Source organism: Entamoeba nuttalli (genome assembly GCF_000257125.1).
Source record: "Entamoeba nuttalli P19 unplaced genomic scaffold asmbl_4128, whole genome shotgun sequence".
NCBI classification, from domain to species: domain Eukaryota; phylum Evosea; order Mastigamoebida; family Endamoebidae; genus Entamoeba; species Entamoeba nuttalli.
The window spans coordinates 1,361-13,901 of NW_008576577.1; the positions used below are offsets into that span (position 1 = coordinate 1,361).

At 24.0% G+C, this 12,541-nt stretch overlaps 6 protein-coding genes across 6 annotated transcripts; 3 read left to right on the plus strand and 3 right to left on the minus strand.

Annotated features, from left to right (window-relative positions):
• Positions 1 to 292: 292 nt before the first annotated feature.
• Positions 293 to 1,200, minus strand: ENU1_094590 (hypothetical protein; the record flags this gene model as incomplete). Its single annotated transcript, XM_008859119.1, has 2 exons — positions 293 to 620; positions 677 to 1,200. The coding sequence occupies 2 exons, from the start codon at positions 1,198 to 1,200 to the stop codon at positions 293 to 295; spliced, it is 852 nt and encodes a 283-aa protein (XP_008857341.1).
• Positions 1,201 to 1,273: 73 nt separating this feature from the next.
• On the plus strand, positions 1,274 to 2,320 carry ENU1_094600 (hypothetical protein; the record flags this gene model as incomplete). Its single annotated transcript, XM_008859120.1, has 1 exon — positions 1,274 to 2,320. The coding sequence occupies one exon, from the start codon at positions 1,274 to 1,276 to the stop codon at positions 2,312 to 2,314; it is 1,041 nt and encodes a 346-aa protein (XP_008857342.1). The 3' UTR covers positions 2,315 to 2,320.
• Positions 2,321 to 2,346: 26 nt separating this feature from the next.
• ENU1_094610 (hypothetical protein) lies at positions 2,347 to 4,030 on the minus strand (the record flags this gene model as incomplete). Its single annotated transcript, XM_008859121.1, has 2 exons — positions 2,347 to 3,286; positions 3,360 to 4,030. 2 exons carry the CDS (start codon positions 4,028 to 4,030, stop codon positions 2,347 to 2,349), a joined length of 1,611 nt encoding a protein of 536 aa, XP_008857343.1.
• A 2,938-nt stretch (positions 4,031 to 6,968) lies between these two features.
• Positions 6,969 to 8,084, plus strand: ENU1_094620 (protein kinase, putative; the record flags this gene model as incomplete). Its single annotated transcript, XM_008859122.1, has 1 exon — positions 6,969 to 8,084. The coding sequence occupies one exon, from the start codon at positions 6,969 to 6,971 to the stop codon at positions 8,082 to 8,084; it is 1,116 nt and encodes a 371-aa protein (XP_008857344.1).
• Positions 8,085 to 8,737: 653 nt separating this feature from the next.
• Positions 8,738 to 9,638, plus strand: ENU1_094630 (hypothetical protein; the record flags this gene model as incomplete). The annotated part of the gene is made up of 3 exons (XM_008859123.1): positions 8,738 to 8,906; positions 8,965 to 9,061; positions 9,116 to 9,638. The coding sequence occupies 3 exons, from the start codon at positions 8,738 to 8,740 to the stop codon at positions 9,636 to 9,638; spliced, it is 789 nt and encodes a 262-aa protein (XP_008857345.1).
• A 944-nt stretch (positions 9,639 to 10,582) lies between these two features.
• Positions 10,583 to 12,319, minus strand: ENU1_094640 (Sec23/Sec24 beta-sandwich domain containing protein; the record flags this gene model as incomplete). Its single annotated transcript, XM_008859124.1, has 2 exons — positions 10,583 to 11,028; positions 11,077 to 12,319. 2 exons carry the CDS (start codon positions 12,317 to 12,319, stop codon positions 10,583 to 10,585), a joined length of 1,689 nt encoding a protein of 562 aa, XP_008857346.1.
• Positions 12,320 to 12,541: the final 222 nt, after the last annotated feature.

Sequence of the window (12,541 nt, forward strand, 5' to 3'; positions counted from 1 at the left end):
TTTTTTGACATAACTTTATATTCTTTATTAGCGTTATTATTCTCTAATGTACTTCCTCCATAAATTTAATCATTGAGAGTATTAATATTTAATTTATCTTCATTTAATACTTAATACAAAAGAGAGTAGGTTTATTTTTCAAATATTTTCTTAATTATGAATCTATTAATTACTATCATTGTTAGTTTAAATTTATTTTTTTTTTGAATTAATCGTTTCAAATTACAACAAAAGAATAACAAAAAATTAATTTGACTTTATAATTCTTAGACAGAATAAAGTATTAGAAGTTTTAATTTTGAGCTACAAGCAGATCATCAGTCTCTTCTTGTTCTTGATTAATATTTTCATTATTTTCATTTTCAGGTATAAAATTATTATTCATGTCATTAATTTCATTTTCATTATTATCATTTATAATATGAACATTAGGATCAATTTCTTGATGGTTTTGTTGTTCTGTTTTATTAGTCTCTGTTTCATCAATAATAGTATTGTGTTGAGGGTCATAAGGGTTCCAATAAGGATATAATGATAAAAAGAAAGTAAGTAAAGGTTTCATTCTAGAGCTGTGTTGACGGTCAAAAGTGAAATGAATTGTAATAATTTTTTTTAAGCATCTAATATATGAAATGAATAATGAAAGAGTAATAATATAAAATAAATAAAAACAAACAAATAATGTAATAAAAATAATATTCCAAATAGAACCTTTCTAAAATTACTAGTTGCAACTATAAACCAAAGAAGTGTTAATCCAAATACAGTATAATTGATGAAGTATTTATTAATAAATTTCAACTTATCTTTTAAATAGTTATTATAATAATTTTTCAACTTTTCATTAATGCTTAAAGGAGTTGTAAATGTAGCATAAAGATATTCAAAATCTCCAAGAGTATATAAATAAGTATTGTCATTAATAGGAGTTTGATTTGGGTCATCTTCTTTTCTAATTTCAATGTAAGAAATTTTTGGATGAAGAGAATGGACTCTTTGAATTGCTTTTTTTACATCACTAATTCGTGATTGAGACAAGTCAACATTATTGAATTCAAGGTTTTTTGTTGGTTTTCCTGTTATTGAATTTGCTTTAATAATAAAAGAACGTTTTGTAGGTTTTTCATTTTCATATCCATCATTTGTTTCATCATTGGTATTATTATTTAAAGTGTCAATTTCCCTATGTTCTATGCTCATTTTGGTGATGCTTAAATATATTATTTTTAGTTTTTCTTTTTTTAAATTTAAAAAAAAACTTTAAAAGAAAATCATGTCAAAAAGAATATCAAAACCACATCGACCCTCAAAAAAAGGTACTAAAAAAACAACTTATCCACGTAACGAAAATAAAAGATTCATTGAAGATAGTGTTATTGGAGTAAGTGGTTTTGGATTCGAATTTGATGTAATTCTTTCATTAACTTTATTAAAAAATGTTAGTCAATTTAAACGGTCTTCAATTAAACTATTACATTCAAAAGAGGAAATGAAAGAGTGTGATATTGTTCTTGGATATGGCGGACAATATGATCCATCATTAAATTTATTTGACTATCATCAAAAAGGATTTAATAAAAAATATCCAGGTTCATCATATCTAATGACATGTTCATCAATGGTATTCCTTAAATTTGGAAAAGAGATTGTACATTCTTGTTGTTTGAAATACATTGATCCTAAAGGTAACTCAATAAAAGTAACAGATGAAATCATTCGGTTAGCTTGTAAATTTTATTATCTTAATCGGTTAGAATCAATAGATGCTATTCTGAATGGTGTTTTATGTTATAATAGTCCAACAAAATATGAACCATTAACAGATGGGATTTATATCACATCTGATTATTGTAATTCAATTGATGATATTAAATTAATTGTGACAAATGAATATAAAACTTTTAATTCAACAATGAATTTAGCAATAGAAACAGCAGTTTTATATCATCCAGTAATGCGAAATGCTAAAAGTTCATTAGAAAAGCAAGGTCTTGATAAAAGAATTTTGCTTTTTGATAAACCAGTAAAAAGTAATTTAATAATTCAAGTAGAGAAAGAGCTAAAATGTGAAGGAAACTTTTTGTTCTTTATTAGACACTCTCCAAAAGGATATTTTATTTTTTCGATTAATGAAACTCAATTTGTTAACCGTAAAAGTTTACCTAAATCATGGAGAGGTAAAGAAAATGAAGAATTAGAAGAAGCTTGTGGAGAAAAAGGTGCATTGTTTTGTCATCATAGTGGCTTTATGTTATCATGCTCAAGTCTAAGTGTTGCAACTAAACTTGCTATTAAAGCAATGACAGAAGAATAAAATTAAATGAAATAAACTAAGAAAAAATCAATTTAAATTTGTTGTAATTTGTTAAATAATTCTGAGCCATATTGACTTATACCTTGACCAATATATTGTTCATTCCATTGTAATTTTTCACAAATAAAACCTGCTTGTTCTTTAGTGAAATTAGAACCCATGACTTTTAAAACGAGTGTCATTCTTACTACTGCCATCTTAGAATCATAATTTGTAGATTTAAGGAATGGTAACACCTCAGCTACTGATAATTTAGTAAGATTACTAACATTATTAATTGCATCAATAGCATCCTTTGTTTGTTGAACAACAACAAAAGGAATATCTCCTTTAAAGAGATGAAGGTGTTCATTAATAATGATGTTATCTGGAGTAAGAATGAACGTTCTATAAAAATTCATTTCTCTTGAGTTCAATTCACATTTTCCAAAAGCAGTAATATTTAATACAGTTGGGAAGAGTGGTGGAATTTGTATTTGGCAAACATCAAAAGCAATATTATTCATTTTATGTGTACAGTGTTCAAATTTATTAACAAATAATGGAGCAATTTTAGGACCTATATATAGTCTTGACACATATTCATTTTGAGCAAATTGATTTGCATGATTTCTATTTGAAGTAGAAAGGAATGTAGCTACACCATCAGATAATGTCAATGAAAATATTGATGAAGGGCTATAGAAACGAATAAGATCACCAGGATTCTTATCGAGCAATTCAAAGTATTGAGTTAAAAATCCATTTGTATAAGAATAAATATCAAATGAAGCAAAATATCCAATTTCAATACTTGGGAGATTATTACTAATACTAATAGGGAACTGGAATGCAGTTCCTAATGGTTTTTGATCTAAAAGACGTATTTTTTTAAAATATGTTCTAATTTGGCTAAAGAGGTGGGAAATATATTCTTTAAGTACAGCAGAACTGGTTGAATAGAAAAGAGAGAAGTAGAATACTATCTGTATCCTAAAACAAAATGAAATATTATACTCCTCAAAAAGATAGATTTAATAAAAATAAATAAAAAAAACTAACAAACAAAAGATAATTGGGATCTTGAGTAATTGGATTGTTTAATAATGTTAAAACTTCAAGTGGTAAATCTTTAATATGGTCTAATTGATCTATTTGTCTAATTGAATTATTTGTTAAGTCGAGACCCATTAATGAAGGAAATAATCTACCTAAATTTTTAAATGAAACTAATGAAGTTAAATTGTTGTTACAATAATGAACTGCTTTTAGTGCTGGTTTTGAAAGAGCAATTAATTCAAAAATTTTATTTAAAGCAACATTATCAAAATTACGTTGATATCCAAGTGCTTGTAATTTTTGTTGAAGATTATCTAAATTAATTGAGAAATCTCCTGCAGTGTAACATCTTGAAATAAGTTCTTTAACTACAGATTGAAGTGATGTTGCTTGTGGTTGTTGTTGCATTTCACAAATAGAGACAATTGAATTATCATAATTATCACCATTTAATCTTAAAATTTGTTCAACAAGATTTGGAAGTGAAACTGAAACAGTAAATGTTCCATTATTTCCATTTACAAATATATTCTTTTTGATATTTTGACCTGCTCTACTTAACCAATTTACAAGTTGTTGAGATGTACCAGTAAATCCAGTAACACTTAATTTTGTTGTGTTTTTCTTTTGGAAAGTACGTTTATTATTTCCTTTTGATTTGTGGGAGTTCTTTGCCATTGAATATGTTATTTTCAGTTCTTTCATTACTAATTTTTAGGGTTTCTTAACTTCATTCTTTTTCTTTTGACTTTTGATTTTTTCATAATTTAATAAAAATTTTGTTTTTATTTTCTTTGATTTTTTTTAACAAAAACTCAATGTCCAAACTTTTTCTTAGTCTTCTAGTTTATTATTAGATGGTATATTAGAAACATTACTTAATATTCTAAAATAAATTAAATCATTCTACCATCACTCATTATTTACTTATGTCTTTTTTTCTTTGATGAGAAAATACACATTCAAGCCAATTTGGTTATTAATTACTAATAGTTATTATTCGTAATTGAGGTGGTATTTATTATGATATAAGGTTTTTATTTATCAATATGTAAGTATATTTAATAATGGTACTTTTGATTTGAATATTTAAGTATTATCAAGAAAAAAAATGATTGTTGATATTGATGATAATTGAAACATAGTCATAATGTTATTGATATATTCAACATAAAACAAGAAAATAAAAAATGAAGAGTTTTAATATTCAATAAAATCAAAATTAAAATTAAATATCAATGTAAATGAAGATTATTTAATTTGTTGATATTTGAAAAAAAAATTATTTCATTAGAAATAAAACATATTGTAGAAAGTGAAACACCTATTTCCCATTATGATGAAATAGTAATTATAAAATAAATCATAATTTATTTCTTTTTACCATTGTAGTTGTTATTATTTTTTGTTTGTACCATCCTAACAAATATATCATTTATTAATATTTTCATATTATTATGTTGATAAATGTTGTTTTGAGTGATCTTTCTATTTTTAATTTATGTTTTTATAATCTTGAATAAATGCTTTTCTTTATACTTCTTGTGGAAATCACTGACTTATGTTAAAACATAAACAACAACATATTATATTATTAATTAATAAAAATTAATTGTATTGACTGTGGAAGAAAATATGAGAATACAACAGTCAAAGATTAATAGTTAATACTTTTGTTTGTTAAGTAGAAAATAATAAAAGTATAAATATCATAGTTCTCTCGATTGTTTTGATAAATGTATTTCATCTTTTGTTTTGTTTCATATCTCTTCTCTTCTAAAATAGTCTTTACAACTTTATATTCATTTTAAATCATCTTTATTAATCAGTTCTTTAATTGTAGTTTATTATAATCTCCTGTTCTTTATTTCATTCTTATCTTATTTGTTTGTTCATTCTATTTTAATATTTTCTGGTAAAATAGTCATACCATTGTTTCTTCTTAATTTCTATTTTACATCATTTTCATAATTGATTGTTGTTCTTTTTCTTAGTTTCGTTTGTATTTATTCGTAAGAGTAATGCCTTAACACCTACCAATAACAGAAAAATAACAAATAATATAAAATAATATAAACTATAAATATTATTTAGGTTGTATTAAAATTGAAATATTTGAAATAAAACCAAATGAAACATGTAAACAAATTATTTAAAGAGTAAAACGAATAAATGATAGAATAAATGAAGTAATAAGAAGAAGATTGTTGATAGAAATGAAAAGAGTGAATAAATATGGAAGAAAGAAAAATAATAAAATGATGAGACAATAGAAAAGTGTAATCATGGTGATGGAGAATTAGTGAATAAAACAAAGGATAGATAAATAAATACAACCATTGAAATATAAAGAAAAGTATCAAAGATAAAAATAAAAAATTAGAAAAAGAAAATTAAGAAAGTTATAACAAGAAATTAACAAGAAGAAAGAAGCATGGGAAAATGTACGATAATTATTATAAAAAAAGAGAGAGAATAAAATAATTAGGAATGATAAAATTATGAAAAATAAAGTATATATAATAAAAAATTAAACAAATTATAAAATATTCAATATGTTTGATACAGAAATTGTTAATAAGAAATAAGACAAACTAATATTAAATTAAAAGATAATAAATAAAGAACATAAAATAATTGTTATTGAAGGTACTAAAAAAGAATATTTGGAGGATATGTCGATAAGAAAATTGATGAATTTTGTAAAGGTATAAATGATTCAAAATCATTTTTTATTTTTAATAGAGTCAGATAGAAGAATAAAAAAAGATGAAAGTTGACAATAAACAAGCAGAATATATTTTTGGAATAATAAATGAATTGCATAAGTTATTATTCAGATGTGGAGGTTGTAATATCCTCTTGTTAAAGAAACTTATATAACAAACCCATATTGTGATATTCTTTCTCTGAATATAAAGAATATTAAATGTAATTTATGGATATGAATACCCAAATTGTTTCATAGTAAAACGAATCATTATAACTAAAATGATTTTTATTAATTATGTTTTATTTAAAAATAAAAAGTATAAAAAGCCAAACTATTAGAGATACTAACAACTGAATTATATAAATAGTGAAAATATATTATTTCCGTTTGTTTTGTTGCTTTATTTCAAATGGAAATTTTATTTTTTTCTCAATTATTATATAAACTGTTAACGTTAAAATGAAGTATTTAATAACAATAAAAGACTTAGTTTATAGAATTTAAATAATAATAATACATAAACCAAAGATAGATATTAGAAAATAATATCTAAAAAGATTTTACCAAAACTAAATTGTAAGCATAATAGAAGAATGGGAGTTTAAAAGGATAATAAAAGGATAATTCCAAACAATGAAACTAAAAAACGTTCCATAATTATTATCATATTGTTTTGAGAAATAAACATAAAGTAAGAGAAATATTAACAATAAAACTATTAAAATAGAATAAAAAAGTAAAACCAACAACTTATTATTCAATTAAAGGATAACATAAGTTGATTGTTTATAATAAAGACAATAAAAACCTAAATTTTGATGAGAGTTTTATATTAAATGAAAAACAAAAAACTATTTTAAAAAAGAAAAAAATTAAAAAGATTTAAATAGAAAAAACAGAGTGATGGAACCATATGACGATGAAAATGATTCACTTAGTGACATGGATGAAGAAGATGATGTTGAAGACATTAATGACTACCATTATGGAGGATATCATAAAGTTGAAATTGGTGAAGTTTTCAATAAGAAATATATTGTAAAAACAAAACTAGGGTGGGGTCATTTTTCTACTGTTTGGCTAGTTGAATTTCAAAATAATGGTAAATTTGAACAAGGGGCATTAAAAGTTGTTAGAAGTGCACAAAAATATACAGAAACTGCACGAGATGAAATAGAAATATTAAAAACTATTTCAAATAATGACCCATTAAGAGAATGTTATTGTTTACATCTTATTGACTCATTCCAGCACCGAGGATTAAATGGAATTCATATGTGTATTGTTACTGAAGTTGGAGGAAGTAATTTATTATCTTTAATTAAATTATACCATTACCGTGGCATTCCATTAGAAATAACAAAGGAAATATCACGACAAGTATTAGTTGCATTAAACTATTTACATACTAAATGTTCTCTTATTCATACTGACCTAAAACCAGAAAATGTATTATTAAATTTTGTTATTGATCATAACCATATTAAAAGAAGAAACCAAGTTCCTCCTGCTAATAATATTAAAGTTATGTTAGCTGATTTTGGTAATGCTAATTGGATTGAAAAAAGATTCACAAATGATATTCAAACTAGGCAATACCGTTGTCCAGAAGTTATGCTAGGACTTCACTGGGGATGTCCTGCAGATGTTTGGTCTCATGCCTGTATGATCTTTGAATTATTAACCGGTGACTTTTTATTTGCTCCAAAGCAAACAACTCATTATTCCAAAGTTGAAGACCATTTTGCTCAATTTATTGAGCTTCTAGGACCAATTCCAAGAAATATGATTGACAACTCTCCTTATAAAAGAAAATATTTTACAAATGACTATGGACTTAAGAAAATACCAAATAACCAACTGTCTTATTGGCCACTAGATATGGTCTTAAGAGATAAATACAAATTCTCAGAATATGACTCAAAACAAATAAGTTCACTTCTTCTTCCAATGCTTGACTATAATGAATTAACTCGTGCAAGTGCAGCTCAATGTCTCACTCATTCATGGTTCAATTGAATTTGTATTGTATAATTTTTATTATGTCATTGTTAAAAACAATACAATTATATATTAATTGAATCACTAAAAAAATATATTACTCTTCCTCTTCTCTTAAAGTGTTCACAAATAAGTAAATAACATCATCACTAACATTATCCACTTTTTGTTGGTTTCATGGATAATTAATCTAAACACCTTTTTTAACATAAAGAAAGTAAGGAATTACTTATTTTCTTAATGCTTATATTTATTGTGTTTATATTACTTTTTATGATAGTGATTAGTATTTATTCGTGATTCTTGAAAAGAGTTAAATGTTTTTGATTATTTAACAATCAACATCCTTTAATTAATAATAATATTATTAACTTTTTAATTAATACTACAATTATCTTAAACAATATTAACTTAGAAATATAACTCATAAAATGATTAAAAGGAGTTATTTGAAAAGAGTTAGAAATGAATAAATTTTTAATTAAGTAAAGGGATAAAAGATGATGTTGTCAGAAAAATATGAATTAATTTTAATACAATTTTGTTATGAGTTGAGAAATAATTTATTTTAAAAAATTAATAAATTATTTAATAAATTATTTAAAAGAAAAAGCTAAAAAAAGCAAAACAGAGTTTGAACTACTTTTTATTACTATTTTTAATTGTTACTTATGTTCATACCATTTCTCTTTTGTTTTAATCTCTTATGTTTAGCAACTGATGTTCCAATTAACACTTTTTATAGAGCAGAGTACAGTGGAAATGAATTAGTATTAACTTTCTCATTTCCGTCAGGTTCAAATAATTATTTTTACATGAACAGATGTGATTCTGGCGTTGGTTTGTTATGTTTTAAAAGAAGTTATAATTTATTAATAAAATTTGTTTAATGAAATAGAAATTCAAGGAACCTTCTCAGATGGGTCTTTGTTAAATGGAAATATCCCTAGTGGTACGGAAGTAATTAACAAAATATCTCAAGACGCTACTAGTCTGTTTGTTCGATTTTAATTTAAAAGTAGAAGAAAAGAATATTAACTTTCATTTAGAACAGTCAAATTCACAGGATGTTCTAATGACCCTAAAGGACAAGCTAAATGTTCATGTGTAATACAAGTTTCTAATGTAAAAAAAGAGTCTATAAATGGAAAAGTGGTAACTGAAGTTGCACAAAAGCCAATTACTAAAAAAGATTCTACTTCTTCGGATGAAGAAGGAAAAACAGTTCTTTTTATGTGGGACTTATTAAAAGGATTAGATAATACTACTGTCATTGCACCCTCAGTTTCCGACTATAAATTTAAAACACTCGCATATGTAGATAATCCTTCTGCAGGGGGATTATGTTTATTATATGATATTTCAGATGTAACTGTTGATGCTGAAGTCTATACTGATGAAAAATTACAATTAGGAATGGGTAAATTTAATCCACAATCAAAACAATTATTATACATCGTTGCTGAGCCAGCTGGATATTATCCTTATTATTATAATCCAATCACTGTTGAAGCTGGAGTGTCAGGGATATTTATTACATTGTTTGTTTTCATGATTGCATTCTTGATCTAATTGATAATTCTTTTTAAATTAAAATACTATAATTTTAATGACTTTAAAACTATTTAATTTACACAATTTTTTAATTGTTCAAAATAATTAATACTTCTTTTCCTTTTAAATTATTTTATAATTTTAAAATTTTCTTAGTGCATAAATCACAAGAAATAATTATGCATCAACAAATAGATGTAGATAACATCACCATAAACATAGTCATTACCAAATAAATAGCAATATTCACTTTATTACATTTTATCATAACTATAAACATAATAATCAATTCTCATTTAGACACACTTATGATAAAAATAAAAATAATTAGTATAACTGCAAATACCATAACGCAAGTAGAATGTTTAATTAATAGGGTTATGAGAATAAACAAAGAAGTTATAGTGAAATAATATTGATAGTATGAAAATGAAATGATAAGAAAATAACAAATAAAATAATGAAGAATGATAATATAAAGAAGAAGTGAATATAAAAAAAAAAATAATGAAATTAATGTAAGAAAATAATATATTTAAATGAAATAAACAAATTAATAATTGCATCAAATAATAAATGAAATGATGTGCTATTTATAATGATAAAATAATAATAAATGAAGATATAATAATAAATTATAATGTAAATAAAAACTCACAAATTAAATATGAATTAATAAATGAATAATCAAATGATAAGAATAACTAAAATAAAATATAAAATAAATATAGTGAATGAAGTAATGGAAAATAAAACAATAAAATAAAATGAAAATAAACAATAATACAAATGAAACAGTTGAATTGTTTTTAGAAGGGAAGAAAGGTTTATAATAATAAAATAATAAGATATTTAATAATTAAAATCAATTTCAATTTTTATCATTGAATCTTTATTTTACTTCTTATATTGTTACGGTTAAATAAAATAAAAAAAAGAAGAGTTATAAAAGTACATTTATTTTAAGTCAAAGACATTAGATAATTGAAATATGTTTGATAATTATCTGCTTGGTGAAGTACTGATTCAATAAAATTTAATTTTAATTGCCAAGATTTTTCAATAGCCTGAACACCGAATTTCTTTTTTAATTCTTCAGCATAAAAAGCCATTAATTCACAATTTACTACTAAAATTTCATTACTAATAATTAAAAATTGATTTGGAGGTTTTACAAGTACAACCTTTGGAACAAGCGTTGTAATAACATTTCGATGAACTTTTTCCATTGAAAAAATAAGTTGTTGTTCTTGAACTCCTTCAACTTCCATAAATTTTTTAAAAAGAACATGAAAGAATTGTGAAAATGGTTGATTTTTTCCCATGTATGATAGAAAAGTAACCAATTTATCAGTATATTTCTTTAAAATATCTTTTTTATTCATTCCATTTGAATAGTCATTTGCCACTATGAAATAAATTATGAAAGATTAACTATAATTTAAAATAAACAAACTTGAGTTAATCATTGTTAATATAACCATTTGAGGTTGAACAGCTTTTATAGCATCTGAAATATGTGGAGCAACTGTTATTCCAAAATTTAAAACTCTTATTCTTTTTGTTCCATTAATACCAATGAAAGTAATAATAACTTGGTATTGATGTTTTATTTTAACCATTTCTTCTAATTCTCTTAATTTAAATATTACAGTAAGATCTTTTGTTAATACTCCAACTTTACAATCTCCAAAATTATCTCCTACAACACAACCAAATGCTTTTATTACATCAATATTATCAGGAGTTCTTATTCTTATATTTCCATCATATCCAACTATAGTTCTATTAATTTTTTCAATAAAACAAGAATCTATTAACATATTTGATATAAAAATTCCATTTGTTAATTTTGATTGAATTCTTAAAAGAGAACAATCTATAGTATTTGTGGTTCCAATTAAATAATGATTTATCATTATTGCTTTTTTCATACAATCAATTCCAAAATCTTTCATCTGATTTTTATTACATTTTGATTTCATATATTCATAATTAAGAGAATGAAAACACTGAATAACCCCATATTTTCCAATAATTTTTGACGCAACATTTAAACATTCTTCAAGTAAATAATTACCTTTAAAAACAATTCCTCTATAACTTTTACACCACTCTCCAATTTTATATGCTTTAGTAGGAGAATAAATTGAGCATAATTGAGGTATATCATCTTCACTTAAATTTAAAATAATTTTTTCTGTATATCCACTTGTTCCTTTAACAATAGTTGATATAGTATTAGAACATATTAAAATAGTAAATGAATTTTTAATTGTTTGTATAAACGGTTGCATGTCTTTAACAATACACTGATCAATTATTAAGACATTTGTAAAGTTAATTTCTTCTTTGATTCGAGCCCCTGAATATTCAACACAATTATTATTTAACTCTGGAATTATTTCTTTATTTCTATCACAGTCAATAAACCGTTGAGGTTGGTCTGCAACTATTTGATGACAAACACAGCAATAATACCTTGAATGAGGACAAATCCAATGGGTTAATGGTGAAAAATATGCAGAACATATTTTACATTTCGGAATTCTTAATAATTGCATTGGAATGTGTTGCACCTCATGTAAAAATGGTCTAACAACCAAACTCAATGGAAGCACTGTTTCTCTTATTTGTTGTGGAGTTAGAGGTACCAAAGGAAATGTTGTAGAAATAAAGTTATCATCTGCTTGTTGCATATTGTTTAATTTTTTTAGTTTGTTCTTTTTTCAATTAAAAACTAAACCAGTTAAAGATAACCCCTTTTAACTCTCATAAAATGATTTCGTTTTAATGATATTTAGTACATGGACAATCTTCTTCGTTTTCCATTTCTTCATCAAATGTAGTCATATCATCTTCTTCATCATCTTCTAATTCAAAATCGTCAACATCATCATCTTCATCATCATCTTCATCAT